Genomic DNA, 17,239 nt, shown 5'->3' on the forward strand with positions numbered 1-17,239 from the left:
TTTCTCTTCTTGTTTCCAGAAAACAAGCAATCAATCAAAACCCAGAATACATAGTATTCACTGGTTACAGTAGAGTTTACCCTTAATTAACTGGGCCTAAAACTGCAGCATAGAACCGGCATTTTTTTTTATTTTCCCAATTTAAGATCAACACTTCTACTGCTACCATTCTCCTTATCTAATGTGATCAGCCATACAATTCTAGATAGAGAATAGTATATTCAACTTGTTATTGCCCTGAACTGCCTTCATCAGTATTCATAGCTGGCTAGGACTGCCAAGATTAATGACAGCACAAAGTGTGCTTTAAGGACTCTTCATTGGTTTGATTTCATCTTCTGTAGGTGGCGACTTGAATGGTATCATATGCAAATAACATGTGTTTCTCTTCCAACATGTGAATCAACACAAGCTTGAAATAAATGTCTGAATACATTGTTTTTAGATAACTCCATGTTTTAGAAAGACTTTTTCAACTGCATTTTATCATCTGAAACAAAAACTGTGCCAACATGAGGCTTACATATCCAAATGCTGAATTATTAAACTATAAATTCAATTAATAATTGCTATATTGCCCCTAAATTATATAAACAGTTTAATATGCTGTTTCCTGAAGAGACATTATGTGGCCTGCTACCTACATATTCTCCACTTTGATTTCAAATGTAAGAGCACTGGATCTGGAACGTTTCTAGGACCAGGCACTATACACTCCTTTCCTTGTTTACCATGAAATGACAGGATTGTAACTATTTCAGCCCACTGCATGTGAATATAACTGTTTTTTTTTAAAAAAAAACTTTTATTAAAATGTTGTGGATACAGACAAACCTTCTCTGCAAACATGTTTCACGTTTCCAGAAATGGGAAGTTAAAACATTTTGCTAACAGAATGACATACTTCTCCCATTTCTCCAATCTGCAATCCAATTTCTAAAGAATATATTAAACTTTATATCCATACACTGTGAAGAGTTAGATTTGTCTAATGACAATACACATGGCAAGCGGGGTGGGAGGACAAGTCAGAGCTATTCACAACTGCTTCCTCCAGCGGTTGGGACACCACCTTCATAGAAAGCTGTGCTTTTACTGGGCATCAACCCTATAGCTCTTGTTTATTTGGGGGGGGGGGGGGGGTGTCTTTTTAAAAGCATGGAATCAGAGAATACTATTTCCAATAAGAGTTACCAGGTGTCATATTATTTCAAGAGGAGCCATCCATTCTGAACACCTTGACTGGGAGAAATCTAGATGCTCAATATTGAAGATGCTACATTATATGCATCTGATCAATAGTGTCTGTGGGACTACTGTAGACTGTTGTATTCCCTACAACTCCATGGCACCACATACATAGGCACTTTGCCCTATGAGATATTCACAAGTGATTGAAAAACTTCTTATGTAAAGCCCAAAGGTATTTACAAAGACTGAAGGTGAATGCAACAATGATGCTATACGCAGCCATTTTGGTAAGGTTACTGCAAACAGATCTAGAATGAATAACAGAACCCCCAGTTGCTAAATAGGTGTTCGCCAGGCACCCCTTTCAGAAATAGTTTACTGTCTCACAGTTCTTCCAATGACGATCCAGCTTAAACTACCTTGGAAGTACATTGACCATTACACATCAGACAGTATCAACCTGTACAATTTAAATGTATAGCATTTGCAGTACATTCAGCTTTTCCTGCTGGCAGAGAAACACTAAAATTATCCTGTTTTGCAGATGCATTACATACTTCAGAGGACTCCATGTGGCTATGTCAAAGCAAAGGGCAAAAGGGACAAATGTAAAAGTTAAAGGAAATTGATTTTCAATATCACACTAAATTTCTGGGAATTTCAATTGTTAATTATTATGCTATCGACTTTGTTCTCTTTGAAGGAGTTTGATGCTTAAGATGAAGGATGTTAGATCACAGTGGCTAACATGGTCATGTTATGTTTTAGCATAATGTCTTAGCAATACCATACTTTTCAAAGGAATTAAGTGCCTACAGCACAGTAGCTGGTACACTGCCATTTTGCATTTCAGAGTTAGCAAACACCTGTTCTCAGACTCTAAGTCGTATGTTCCCATAGACCGAAATATATCTGCCAGTGAATACTAGAAATAATTCCAACTAAAGCAACATTGTCCTCCTCTAATGGAGAGGATGCCTGTGTGTTTAACTGAAAATGAAGATGACCAGGCAAATAATGAAACTTCAAACACAAGCTCTGTTGGATATAAAAGAAACAAGGTTAGTTTAAATTAACAGCATTATGATATGCACTGGTTGGAAAAATTTAATGCTACAGTAACCCAACAAAATTCATGATTTCTATTGTTTTTTCCCAGAAGTTGCTTGAAATGCAAAACATTCTGCATCCTAAGTCCTTCCCCACTGGTGCTGCAAAGAGGAAAGCCTGCTGCCAAAAGAGTGATAGCAACGTTTAGAGGTGGGCCAAAGTGAATAACCATGTTTCAGATTCCTACATATCATGACTTCATGGAAAGCTAAGACAAATGTGTCTTCGTTTGAGTATTCCATTTTCCTTCCCAATTAAAACCCCTGTCAAAGAAAGAGGAAAAACCATTGCACAAATCACTCCCAACAGCACCATCTTCATCATCAAGCAATGTGGCAGCACAGCCATCTCATAGGGCAATTCAATCCATCTTTCTATCCAAATATCATGATACTTGGGTCAGTCACTTTGGAACTATTAAATAGATTTTTTTTAAAAAAAATCTTAACAGATTCTGGCCCAAACAAGTTGAATGTTAACTTAAACAATCTAAAGGGACAAGATTTACATTGAACACTTTAAAAATATAGTTGCTTTCTTTTAAGTCAATTGGCCACAGTGGTGAGACATGTTCTCTTTTCCAGCCACTAAAAGAGTACTGGATGCAGAGTCCTGCATTCCACCTCACCAGCCCCACTGTAACTAAAAGCCAAGTTTCCAGTGGAAACAATGGGCCCTAGAGACATGACAACTTGCACCAGTGTACAGAATGTTATCTCCAAGACAAAGGGAAAAGAACTGTGTCACCACTGTGATATGGGTTAACTGAAGACGGGAGTCTCTGGGTCAATGCCAGTATATGGTTGGAGAGCCTTCCATGTTCTAATAGAAAAGTCCATAAGGAAGCTGCAAACAGGACCAGTCCAGGAGTTAGAGCTTTCCCTCTAATATCAGTCAATATACTGCGACAGCCAACGAAAACCTTCACCGTAGCCTTGCCTCTTCAGCACACTGCACATGAACACTTCCATGGGGCGCGTGTTCAAGTCCTTCAGTGGTACATTACCCTAGAGGGTCAAAGAAGAATTTATTAACTGGGATTCAGCTGCTGGATGCTTCCAGGCTCATTTCAAGAACACAGTCAAAAGCAACCACAGACATATGGCACTTACCTGCTTTGATATCATCCTTGCAGCCTGACAGTGATCCAACAGTTACAAGACAACAAAAATGACATTACAGGAAGCATTTAGTGCATCCCAAGAGAAAGGAAGAGGAAAACCTTAAGCTAAGTGTCTCCCAAAGACTCTTACCCCATTTGCTCCAGGGCTACTTAAGTATCCCAAGAAAAAGTAGGCTTCATGGAAATGGGAGCTCATGCCATGAACTCAAGATCAATTGCCTGAGACCAACCTGACCTAATTCAGCATTATCTCTACCTTGAACATAACTGCTGAAATCAATGTGGCTTAAACTAATTGTAACAAATCTCATTCATTAGAGTGGAAAAGCAGAGATACAACCAGAAAATATTTCACTCTTCCAGGTCACTACTGTTAATCTGAAAACTGGCATTATTTAAAGATACCTCAAAAGGGGACTTTTGAAGTGAAATACTGAAAGAAGCTTGATGGTAAACTTTAAATTAAGACCTTGATCTTCTTTTTAAAAATCGTACAACAGAAATGTTATTAATTCGGTCTTACTTGCTATGCTGCGGTATTACCAGTCACTGCTTTGTGAATGGCCACTTTGTTTCTTCAGTATATGTAAGCTTTACTAGAATTTTCACAGCCTGTCCTTTTCCATTTCATTCCCATTTATCCTTAGTGTTTACTATTTCCCCTCTACAATCCTGTAAACATACCCTTCAACAAAGGAAAATACTTCATGTATCTGATGAAGTGGACTCTACTATATGAAAGTTTAACCTGCTAGCCATTAGACTGTCACAATATTATTCTCCATCTTTTAAAAACACATCACCTAAAACTGGATCATTTACAGCTGTTGATATTGTTATTGTTATACATGTTGATGTAATTTTACCTGCATTTTTATGTGTTTTATGGCACTATTATGTGCTGCTGTAAGTCGCCCCAACTCCTTTTTGGGAGATGGTGGTGGGATGCAAATGAAGTTGTTGTTGCTGCTGCTGCTGCTGTGCAGAAGCACTGTATCTTTATTACAGCTTTGGCAAAATTACATAGATAAACTGACTATGTGTAGAACACACAGATTTTCCAAAAGCTTGTTACCTGTTATTCTAGTTTAAAAGTCATGAGAACTTGTGAACCTTAAAATAGAAAGGCATGGTGAAAAAGGCATGGATTTTGCAATACAGAAACGCCTCTCCTTTGTGAACCATACTTTGATTCCTTACCTTTCCTGTGGTCTGTCCGTAAAGTCCAAAAATCTCTCTGAGTTTTTCCTCACTGATAGCTTCTGGTCTGTCAATTTTATTACCCAAGATAAGAATTGGCACATTGGATATTGTTTCATCAGTCATTAATGCCTAATGAGAAAAAAGTACCTGTGCATTACAATGTGTAATGTAGCATGTAAATAATGATTCGCAATAAATAATCCAACCTCAACATCAGTAAATACTACCGAAATAATTTCTTGCTAATGAGTATGGTGGGTCCTTGGTTTCTACTGGGATTTGGTCCCAGGACCCTCTGTACATACCCAAGTTCACAGATGCTCAGGTTACATTTATACAATGGCATAGCAAAATTGTGTCCTTTATATAAAAAGGCAAAATCAAGGTTTGCTTTTGGGATTTTTTTTCCCAGAAGGGGTTATTTCTAAGCTTTGGTGGTAGAACCCAGAGGCAAAAAAGGCCAACTGTACTGCCAAGATTACACCTTAATTTCTTCTTACAGAACCTCTACATTTTCACATTACTGTATGAAGCCAGCTTTCACAATGGCAACACTTAACGTACTTCCCTACTGACCTCACATCTAACAATTAGATTTCTTCCATTTTCTCATACGTATGGCTTTAATTTAGCAGGAAACTGAAAAAAGACTATATATCAGAACTAAGCTGTATAATGGCACTTCTTTTTGTGGTGATGGGGAGTTACATACATTAAGTTCCACTTTTGACTCCAGAAGACGTTCCTGATCTGCACAGTCCACTAAAAAGACAATCCCATTAATTGCTGGTAGATAGTTCTTCCATACACGGCGAGCTATGAGGGAAACAACAAAACAGCAGCAAAAGTTACAATGCCCAGAGGAAAAAAAATGCATCGCTTGTATGCACTGAGCAACTTTCAAAAAACACCTTGCCATCAGCAGCAAGTAGCTACTGCTGTTTTATGAGCATATAATTTTGAAAATAAACATACCCTTCAAATATTTTCCCAGCAATTTAAAATGCACATTAAATAAATTACTGGTATTTTTGAAATAGCATGGTTTATATTCTTACGGTCATTTCTCAATTGTCATAAGGAAAAGTAATTAAGAAAAAAAGCTCACGGACTTGTCCCTGAGAAACGGCTTTATAATATTCTTCTCTGTCGCAACTCCACAATGAATGAAATAACAAGAAACTCTGTGATGCCCTTTATGGGATCACTATGTGCAGAAAGTAAAAATTCCTAGGAAGGAAACATTTCTTTCTGAATAATCAAATCAAGACAAAATGTGAGGCAAGTGCTAGTCACAAGGGAAGAAACGGTTGTTACCTTGTTCGTGGCCACCAAGATCAAATGTTGTGAAAGTCATTCCTGCAATTGTCAGCTCTTCTGATGCTAAAGAAAATGGGAAATTATTTATGAGACTAAATAGAGGTATGCTAGTACAGTTTCCAATGTAACAGTAATCAAGAACAGATAAGCCATTCAAGGCACACAAGACTAAAGTTTATGGATCACTGGAGTCCAATCTTTCAACTTTTTACACAGCACAGAATATTTGTTAATATTTATTTTTGAAAACAAATAAAATGTAAATTTAATATTAAACATATTAATACAATCTTATACTTGTTTAGAGCATGGTAAATTAAAAAAACCAAACTTTATAAGCATTACTCTCCAATGAGAGATATCATTATGAAATTTTATTAAAAATAGGGGTTACACTTTAAATACTAGTAAAATGGAAGACAGTTTTAAAAGGATAGTAATGGATAACATCATCCACGGTTGGATAACCCTTACTTGGATGCAGTGTTGGAACATGTTGACCTAATCGGTCATCCTTGAGCATATGCAGAAGAGTGGTTTTGCCTGCATTATCCAAACCCAAGAAAACTAGTTTTCCAGACTTCTTGTATAATCCTGCAGAAAAGAAAAGCAGCATATATTAAACAGAATGAACATGTGACATAAGATTAACCATATATTCCAAACTATTTCTGGAACTTTCATCCTACTGGGCAATTTTAGAAGCTATAAAAATAATATTCAGAAAAGTTGAAAAAAGCATGTATGGTAATCTTGGAAATGAGATCCAAATGTAATCATAAAATTAATTTACACATTATTTTTATACAATATTTTATTAATTTTTGCATGAAACAAAGGTATCACTATCTCAGCCATTCTGGAATATTTTGGAAATCTGAATAAGGGATGGTAAACCTGCACATTATACTTCAATCAGTTCTGTAATGACTATATCTGTAACATGGTATGCAGAAACATAAAGGAATGGAATGGATGACAAATCACACAATTATCAGTACTATCCTGTGTGAAAGCCAGTATTGGATGCATCAACTACATCAGTGACAGTTTCGTTTTTGGATTAATAGTAAGATCAAGAGCACTATTCAGATCTGAGTATTTGAAGCCTTACCTAGAAACTGCAGCACACTGCTGAAGCTATTGTAGATCCAGTCAACTATGAAGGACATTGTGGAAAATCAGTTGCCTAGAAAAATACACACACACACAGTTAGAGGAGTCTTGGCTGTGCACCAAATGATTTCAATAATCATACTTACCTATGAGCTAGAAGGCTGGCAAATTAAGCATGCAAAGACTAACAGAAAAATAGACCGAACTGTCTATCCTTCACATGTTTAAAGACAACAAGAACAAATCAACACCTCCTCCTTCAAAAAGCATAAAAATTGCATGCTAAGCAGCTTATCAATAGCTTCTGGAACTTGAGTCTATTAGTTTAACTGACAGAAAATTTTGTTTAGAATAGCTAATATGAAAGTCAAAATAAGTTCAGACAGAAATATTAAGATATCACTCAAAGCTTCCTAATCTTTAGTACTATCTTGATGGAAGCCGTTATATGACAATGACAAGTAAACATAAAACACAATAAAGACAACACTAGAAAGCAATAGTGATATGGACATTTCGGTTATCACTCTGATGCAGGATTCATGTATTGAAACAAGACCATTTCTGACCCTACTATGACACTTCCTATGCTCAAGATTATTCTTACAAAGAGCACTCATGGAGTCTACTATAAACACAACTGCTGCTGCTGCTGCTCAGTCGTTTAGTAGTCTCCGACTCTTCGTGACCTCATGGACCATTCCACGCCAGAGCTCCCTGTTGGCCGTCACCGCCCCCAGTTCCTTCAAGATCAAGCCAGTCACTTCAAGGATACCGTCCATCCATTTTGCCCTTGGTCGGCCTCTCTTCCTTTTTCCTTCCATTTTCCCCAGCATCGTGATCTTTTCCAAGCTTTTCTGTCTCCTCATGATGTGGCCAAAGTACTTCAGCTTTGCCTCTAATATCCTTCCCTCCAGTGAGCAGCCGGGCATTATTTCCTGGAGGATGGACTGGTTGGATCTTCTAGCAGTCCAAGGTACTCCCAGGATTTTCCTCCAGCACCAGAGTTTAAAAAAGTCTATCTTCCTTCGCTCAGCTTTCCTTATGGTCCAGCTCTCGCATCCATAGGTTACTATGGGGAATACCATTGCTTTGACTATGCGGACCTTCGTTGCCAGTATGATGTCTCTGCTCTTCACTATTTTGTCAAGGTTGGCCATTGCTCTCCTCCCAAGAAGTAAACGTCTTCTGATTTCCTGGCTGCAGTCTGCATCTGCAGTGATCTTCGTGCCTAGAAATATAAAGTCTGTCACTGCCTCCACATTTTCTCCCTCTATTTGCCAGTTGTCAATCGGTCTGGTTGCCATGATCTTGGTTTTCTTGATGTTTAACTGCAACCCAGCTGTTGCACTTTCTTCTTTCACCTTGGTGATAAGGCTCCTCAGCTCTTCCTCACTTTCAGCCATCAGAGTGGTATCATTTGCATACCTAAGGTTGTTAATATTCCTTCCAGCAATTTTAACTCCGGCCTTGGATTCCTCAAGCCCCGCATGTCGCATGATGTGTTCTGCGTACAAGTTGAATAGGGAAGGTGAAAGTATGCAGCCCTGCCGTACTCCTTTCCCAATCTTGAACCAGTCTGTTGTTCCGTGATCTGTTCTTACTGTGGCTACTTGGTCTTTATACAGATTTCTTAGGAGGCAGACAAGGTGACTTGGTATCCCCATACCATCAAGAACATGCCATAGTTTATTATGATCCACAGTCGAAGGCTTTAGAATAGTCAATAAAGCAGAAGTAGATGTTTTTCTGAAACTCCCTGGCTTCCTCCATTATCCAGCGGATATTGGCAATTTGGTCTCTGGTTCCTCTGGTTTATTAATATTTAGTTAATAAATGTATCGTTGATGGGGTTTGCTGAGGAGGTTAAAATGGAGGTGTTGAGGCTATGCTACAGTTCATAAATTTTGTCTTGAGTCTCTTTCATCCAATATTAGAATATTGAAGGCAATCCCCAAGTCACAAATAAGATAGGTTCTGTAGGTCTGTTTTTGAGTTTGTAAGTTGGAACAGATACATTTTTTCAGGGTAACTTCAGCCACACACACACACACACACATACAAGCTCTGGATAGCACAGGGAAGGGTTAATACCTGTGGTGTTTGTTTTGCTGCCTGTGAGCATTTGGAAGATTTCACCCCACTTTGTCCCTGTAAACTTGATTCTGAAAATTTTGTCTTGTTGTGGAAACAAGGACTAGTAATAAAACTTCAATGGACACACCATTTCCTTATGATAACTCTTTCAGGAGTGAATTTCCCTTCCTAGCTTCCTGTTGTCACAACTATGAGTTGTTTGTAAGTCAGATGTTTGTAACTTGGGGACTGCCAAGTTAAAATCCTAATTACCGTAGAGTTCCAGTTATCTGACATAAACGAGCCAGCCGAATGTCAGATAACCGGAGCTGTTGGGTAATAGGGAGGCCCTATTATCCCTCCTGGCAAACTGGGTGCTTGCCAGAGGGCAGAATCATGTCCCTCCGGCACGCACTCGGTTTAGGGAAGTTCCATGCGCGTTGCTGCCTAGCAACAGGCACCGGGCTTCTCAAAAGGGGCGAGTGCTTGCCAAAGGGACAAGCCTCATCCCTCCGGCAAGCACTCAGTTTAGTGAAGCTCCGTGCATGTTGCTACCTAGCAACATGAAACGGGCTTCCCCAAAGGGGCAAGCACTCCGTTTAGGGAAGCCCCGTGCGTGTTGCTGCCTAACAACACGCACCGGGCTTCTCCAAAGTGCCCGGCCTGGCACATAAGATAATACAGTAGGTTGGAAAACCGGAAGTCGGTTAACCGGAACTCTACTGTATTAGAGTACTTAATATAAATAAATAAACCTTAACCACTAGCAATAGCAAATCCGAACTTAAATGAATTAGGACTGCTCCATCATACTGTTGGCAGAAAAAGTGTCCAAAAGCAATTCTGAGCATGAGCAGAACAAAAAGAACTAGGACTTACACCTCAGTTTGGGTGTCATTTTCAGCATGTCACACATTAGCTATGTTGTCCAAGACTGCTTGAAACTACAGTCAGAAGGACCACATTATTCCCAAACCCACTATACATTTCTCTGGGAGGATATCTCCAACAGAAAATACTTCCAAGTAGAACTACCCAGAAGTGTGCTATAAACAAATTTTCAGAGCTTCACAGAAATCCAATCCTCAAGTGCTTGTGTCATTTTTAAACTTAGTCTTTAAGTGGGGAAAATTTGGACAATCCAGATGTTTTGGAATTCAACTCCAAGTACTCTTAATCCTTTTATGGCAAATTATAAGATAGTTCAAGTAGTGGGCCAATACTTGTGGAGGGCCAAGGGGCCATGAATGATTTAAAAGCTTGAAATCAGTTTCCAACAAAGATGCCTGTACAACAAAACGTAACAGTTGCCAGTCCGCTATACTCCAAAGCAGGAAAAACACCCTGTTCTTTTCTATGTGTTTTGTTCACAAACACCAAATCAAAACTGCCATACTATATTGTTGGTGTTGTAATCTGTATTTTCTCACACACCTTTTTTGGTTTTGTGCTGTTCAAAAAAAAAACTCACAAGGGAAGCCTACTGTAAAGACAAAACCAATACCAGCCCAGGACATGGGGATATTCACACCCAGCATTTAACGGGGATATTTTGAACTGCACTTTGGCTAAATTATTTAGGCAATCCATAGAATGAAGTTCAACAAGTAGCTGGACAAGTGGGAAAAGGCCAGTGCCCCCAAGCCCTTTATGTGTCTATGATACTCCTGCTAAGAAACAAAAGAAAATATGTGTTGTCAAAGTCTTTCATGGCTGGAATCACTGTGTTGATGTGATTCTGGTTGTATGGCCATGTTCCAGTAGCATTTTCTCATGGTATTTCGCCTACATCTGTGAAAAGCATCCTCAGAGGTTTGTACAAAGGTCTGTTGGAAATTAGACAGGTGGAGTGTATATTTATCTGTGGAATGTCCAGGGTGGGAGAAAGAATCAAGCTTGCTAATTGCAACATTCATACTTGCTTTAAACACCCTGGATAGTTCACAGATATATATACACTCCACTTGCCTCATTTCCAACAGACCTCTGAACAAACATCTGAGGATGCCTGTCACAGATGTAGGCGAAACGTCAGGAGATAATGCTACAGGAACATGGCCATACAACTAGAAAAAAATCACAACAACCCAAAAGAAGGTATAGTTGACACCCAAGAGAGGTGTTGTTCCTGATTTTAAATAACGCAGAAACCAATGTTAATCCCCTCCCATCTTTCTTTCTTTCTGAGCAGTTGTATGATGGTAAGAGAAGTTGAGAAAGAAATTGCTTTGCCCCAGGCCAGCAGAGCACCCATAATTGAAACTGTGGACTTTCCAGCTCCCTAAGGGTCCTTCCACACAATCATGTAACCCAGGATATCAAGGCTGACAATCCACAATATCTGCTTTGAACCGGATTATCTGAGTCCACACTGCCATATAATCTAGTTCAATGTACTTTTATACAGCTGTGTGGGAGGGGCCTAAATCACACAAAACCCAGCTTGGGGTAGTGGCTTGACCAGGACACTGAAGGCCAAGGTTCAAATCTCTGCTCCACTATGAAACCCACAGGGTGACCTTGGGCAAGTCAGTCTTTTATCAGCCTCAGAAGTGGGCAATTCCACTCTGAAAAAATCTCAGCCAGAAAATCCCAAGATGAGCACACCGTAAATCGGGAATGACTTCAAGACACACAACAAAGTGTGGCTTGAGAGCCAGTGGTGCCGCGGGTTAAGTGTTAGACTACTTTTGCATTTCCACTGTTAAATTGAATACAGTTTGAGACCTCTTTAAATGTCATGTGATTTCTATTTTGGTAAGGTGCCAGTCATCTTTGGCAGGGAAGGTGAAAGATCTGATAAAACTACTACTCCCGTGATTCCAAGGTACTGAACCAGAACAGTGAAAGTGCTCTCAAACTGCATCCATTCTACAGTGGAGGTGAACCTTTAAACTCTGGGTGAAAAGCCCAGGATTCAGATCCCCACTTGGCCTTGGAAACTTACTGGAGGCACTTCCACATAGCCATATAACCCAGAATATCAAGGCACGAAATCCCGCAATACAGTGTTCCCTCACTACTTTGCGGTTCACTTTTCGCAGATTCGCTGTTTTGTGGTTTTTCAATAAACTCTAAACAAATATTATAAATCATAAAAAATTAGAATTTACAGCCTAAGGAAGGGAGGAAGGAGAAGCCGAAGGGAGAGAAAAGGAGCCGAAGCGGCAACAGGAGGAGAAAGAGGTGATTTATCAACACACGACTGGTTGATAAAGACTTAAAATAGTGTATAACTACTAAAATAATGTATGAATATTAAAATATAGTGTCCTTACTTCACGGATTTTCACTTACTGCAGGTGGTCCTGGAACGTAACCCCCGCGACAAGTGAGGGAACACTGTATCTGCTTTAAACTGGCAGTGTGGACCCAGTTCAACGCAGACATTGTGGGATTTCCTGCCTTGATATTCTGGGTTATATGGCTGTGTGGAAGGGCCCTTGGGTATATCACACTCTCTCAGGCCCCTTCCACACTACCCCTTTATCGCAGGATCTGATCCCAGATTATTGGTTTATCCCAGATTATCTGGCAGTGGGGGCTCATAGGGCTCTTCAACACAGCCATATAACCTAGTATATCAAGGCAGAAAATCTCACATCTGCTTTGAACTAGAATACATGGACTCAGTGTGGACTCAGATAGCCCAGTTCAAAGCCGATATGGTTGGATTTTCTGCCTTGATATTCTGGATTATATGGCTGTGTGGAAGGGCCCTAGGTTATCTGAGTCCACACTGCCATATATTCCAGTTTAAAGCAGATAATGTGGGATTTTATTCAGCTGTGTGGAAGGGACCATATATTGGCTTGTTGTGTAAACAAGGATTGGTGATAATACTTCAGTTGATACACCTTTCCCCCATGATAACTCTTTCACAAGTGAATTTCCCTTCCTAGGGATAGATTTTTCTCACTTCCTGTTGTCTCACCCCGTTCTTAATTATGAGTCGTTTGTAACTCGGATGTTTGTCACTTGGCGGCCGCCTGTATGCCTTAATTCACCATCTGATCTTAAACCGGCAGATTGATTTCATCCTGATCTAGTCTACAACCCACTTCTCAGCAGTTCCCATTGTCTGTCTGTTTTAACCATGTTGTAACCTGTCTCAAGCCATAGGGAGAGTGGGTAACAAATACATAATATTATTACTTCCTGTACTGTAATCCCCACAGATAATAAAATATATATGGCGCAGGTACAGTTCTTACCAATAGAGCAAATAGCAATTCAGTGGGCTTATGCAAGTTCTGAATACATTTGCATCTTGGTTATAAAGTTAATAATAATAATAATACTTTATTGATATCCTGCCACCATTTCCCAGAGGGACTCGGGGCAGCTCACAAAACACTCAAGCTGTGACACAAAATACAGCAAGTGCAAACAAAACATAGGCAACACAACATCCTAAATTCACAGTACCCCCTGGCAAAAACAATAAAATACAGCGATTGCTGTAGATAAAACAGCAATATTTGACCTCAGAATTGTAAAGTGCTAAAAAAACCTCTAAAAGTCCTCATATGTATTATAAGAGGCTAAACATGATCGAAGGCTTGTTGGAAAAGCCAGGTCTTTAATTGTGTGCAGAAGGTTTGGAGGGTAAGTAGGGGCTAGCCAGATCTCCCTTAGGAGGGCATTCCAGAGCTGGGGGGGCACCACCGCAAAGGCCCTCTTCTCTTGTCCCCACCAACCACACTTGAGGTGGGACCGAGAGAAGGGCCTTCCCGATAGTGGAGCTGCTTTCATAGGGGCATGGTGTACTCCCAAAAACCAGCTCGTTAGTAATCTGGCTGCCGACCTTTGCACTAACTGAAGTTTCCGAGCCGTCTTCAAAGGCAGCCCCACGTAGAGTGCATTGCAGTAGTTGGCCCTCAGGATCCAGATTCAATCATCCTCATCTCGAAAATATATATTCCAGTTTAAAGCTGATAAATGGGATGATGAGCAGTGTGGAATGGCACTCAGAGGAAGGACATGGCCAACCAACCCGCTTCAAACCATTTAGGAAGAGGAACTGGCTGCTTGCCCTGCTACCACAGTTTCTTTTAAAGGCAACTCAGTCACGCTTTTCAGTTTATTTATGTACCCGTTTCCGCCTCTCGAGCCACCCATTTATGATTTTTAAAAAAAAACTCAAGACAAAAAAAAAATACAAAAATACTGAAAGGCGAGAGCAACTGAAGGAAGGACGCACGGCCTGTGAAGCCACGTAAGAGCAGGAAAGAAATGGTGAGCGGCTCCCAATAAGGCAATACATACATATACATACATACATACATCCACACACAGGCGAAGGACGAGGCCTAGCCGAAGAGAAGGGCCAGGGCCTGCCCAGACCCCTCCTCCTCCTCCCGGCCCCCGCCTCGCCTGCGTGTCACTCGCTCGCCTTCCCTCCTCCCATTTCCGCCGGCTCAAGCGGAGGCCTCCTCCGGGCCCCGCGGCCGCCACCTCCGCTTTCCCGCCTCACCTTCTCCCTTCGCCGGCCTCCTCAGACTCTCCCCCGCACAACTCTCCACTCTCTCACTCCTCAGCCGCCAGCTCCACGCCGGAACTACGTAGCATCTCCTCCCGCGGCTGCTATGGCGGCTACTTCCGGTGAGGGGGGCAAAGAGAGAGCCGCGGCTGCTTCGTTGGCCCCGGCGTCGCCGCGCGCTGACGTGTCCCGCTGGACGTGACGTGTGAGCTTAAGCTCCGCCCCCGCTAGGAGGGAGGCAGGCAGGCAGGCAAGAGGGAGGTGTTGCGTTGGCCTTGGCGCCGCTTTGTTCTCTCTCTCCGTCTATCCTTCTCATTCTCAGAGATCACGGGTTCGAGTCCCACAAGGAGGGAATTGCCGAAGTACAGTAGAATCTCACTTATCCAACATTCTAGATTATCCAGCGCATTTTTGTAGTCAATGTTTTCAATACATCATGATATTTTAGTGCTAAATTCGTAAATACAAACATAGCATTACTGCGTATTGAACTACTTTTTCTGTCAAATTTGTTGTCTAACATGATGTTTTGGTGCTTAATTTATAAAATCATAACCTAATTTGACGTTTAATAGGCTTTTCCTTAATCCCTCCTTATTATCCAACATATTCGCTTATCCAACATTCTGCTGGCCCGTTTATGTTGGATAAGTGAGACTACTGTACTGTATTATTATCTTTGGGTTGCTGTGAGCTTGCTCGGGAGTTCTTCTGGACCAGGCATCCTCAAACTGCGGCCCTCCAGATGTTTGGGCCTCCAACTCCCAGAATTCCTGGCCATTGAACAAGCAGGCAAGGGCTGTGGGAGTTGGAGTCCAGAATAGACTACTGCAATGCACTGTACGTGGGGCTGCCTTTGAAGACTGTTCAGAAACTACAAATGGTCCAATGGGTGGCAGCCAGATTGCTTACCAGAGTGGCGTACAGGGAGCATACAGCCCCCCTGTTGTATTAGCTCCATTGGCTGCCAATCTGCTACCGAGCACAATTCAAACTGCTGGCTTTAGCCTATAAAGTGCTAAACGGTTCTGGCCCAGTTTACCTGTGCGAACGTATCTCCCTCTTACTTAGGTGATCCCTTGTAGACTGAGGATGATGGTCCTCCAAGTGTAGTGTCTTGGCAGTGGGTCCGTAGGTGGCTCTGGAACCATATTTTAATCCGCATGTTCTCCTGCAGTGAAGACATTGGTTTCCAGATGGGAGTCCCCGTCAGGGTTCCTCTTGGCACGTTTCTCCCTTTCACCCTCCATTTGTGCCTCTTTGAATTCCATAGCACTGCTGGTCACAGCTGACCTCCAGTTAGAGCACTCAAGGGCCAGGGCATGCCATTTCTCGGTGTCTATGCCACAGTTTTTAAGGTTGGGTTTGAGCTCATCTTTAAATCCCTTTATGTATATGTTGAACAGCATGGGGAACAGCACAGAGCCCCGAGGGACCTCACAGTCCAGTGGCCAGGAGTCAAACAGGAGTCCCCCCAGCACCACCTTCTGAGAACGTCCTCCAGGAAGAAACGAAGTCACTGAAGAACAGTACCTCCAAGCCCAGAAAGGTGACTCAGAAGGATACCATGGTCAATGGAATTGAAAGCCACTGAAAGGTCCAGGAGAACCTTGGTATCCACTAGGCCAGTGGTTCTCAACATGTGGGTCCCCAGATATTTTGGGCTTCAACTCCAAGAAATCCTAACAACTGGTAAACTACCTGGGATTTCTGGGAGTTGTAGGCTGGGGATCCACAGGTTGAGAACCACTGTACTGAGCTTTGGTTCCAGGACTCCCAGTGGATCCCAAAATCTGAGGATGATCAAACCATATTCTATACAATGGCATAATAAAATGATGTCTCTTATATCAAATGGCAAAATGAAGATCTGCTTTTGCGATTTTTAAAATACATATTTTCAAGGTGTAGAATTGAATCTGTGGATACTGAGGGCCAAGATACAAATGGAATCAGAATTTGCATACACCCACTGAATTGCTATTAGCTCTATTGGTAAGAACTGTATCTGTGCCATATATATTTTATTATCTGTGGAGATTATGGTACAGGAAGTAATAGTATGTATTTGTTACCCCCTCTCCCTATGGCTTGAGACAGGTTACAACATGGTTAAAATAGACAATGGGAACCTCTGAGAAGCGTGTTGTGAGCTGGATCAGGGTGAAATCAATGTGCCGGTTTAAGGTCAGATGGTGAAATAAGGTATACAGGCAGTTGCTGATTGACAAATACCCAAGTTACAAATGGTTCATAGTTAAGAATGTGGGTGAAACTACAGGAAGTGAGAAAAATCTACCCCTAGGAAGGGAAATTCATTCTTGAAAGAGTTATGGGAAAAAGGTATATCAACTGAAGTGTTATCACCAATCCTTGTTTACACAACAAGCCATTTTTTTCCAAAATCCAATTATCCCAGGGACAGAAAATGAGGAGAAATCTCCTGAACAGGGGCAGAGACAGCAAAACAAACACCACAGGAGTATTAACCCCTATGTTAAACAAAGCTAAAAAAACTGGCTGAAATTACACTTAAAAAGTACCTGGAACAACTTACATACACATTCAATTTAAGAACAAACCTACAGAACCTATCTTGTTCATAACTTGGGGGCTAC

At 41.1% G+C, this 17,239-nt stretch overlaps 1 protein-coding gene across 1 annotated transcript; it reads right to left on the reverse strand.

Moving 5' to 3' along the window:
- Positions 1-796: 796 nt before the first annotated feature.
- Positions 797-14,793, reverse strand: sar1a (secretion associated Ras related GTPase 1A). The gene is made up of 7 exons (XM_003218531.4): positions 14,616-14,793; positions 7,062-7,136; positions 6,422-6,541; positions 5,945-6,010; positions 5,340-5,443; positions 4,625-4,756; positions 797-3,308 (listed from the first exon to the last, which is right to left on the reverse strand). The coding sequence occupies exons 2-7, from the start codon at positions 7,117-7,119 to the stop codon at positions 3,192-3,194; spliced, it is 597 nt and encodes a 198-aa protein (XP_003218579.1). The 5' UTR covers positions 7,120-7,136; positions 14,616-14,793; the 3' UTR covers positions 797-3,191.
- Between the last annotated feature and the right edge of the window lie 2,446 nt (positions 14,794-17,239).

Source organism: Anolis carolinensis, chromosome 3 (assembly GCF_035594765.1).
Source record: "Anolis carolinensis isolate JA03-04 chromosome 3, rAnoCar3.1.pri, whole genome shotgun sequence".
Lineage (NCBI taxonomy): Eukaryota > Metazoa > Chordata > Lepidosauria > Squamata > Dactyloidae > Anolis > Anolis carolinensis.

Bases quoted from the DNA above. Each gene is read 5' to 3' on its own strand.
- sar1a (XM_003218531.4), bottom strand. From the start codon at position 7,119: ATGTCCTTCATAGTTGACTGGATCTACAATAGCTTCAGCAGTGTGCTG. The intron at 4,757-5,339 runs GTATGTAACTCC...TTTTCTCATTAG, and splicing joins AGTCAAAAGTGGAACTTAAT to GCATTAATGACTGATGAAAC. The intron at 3,309-4,624 runs GTAAGGAATCAA...TTGACCCTCTAG, and splicing joins ACGGACAGACCACAGGAAAG to GGTAATGTACCACTGAAGGA.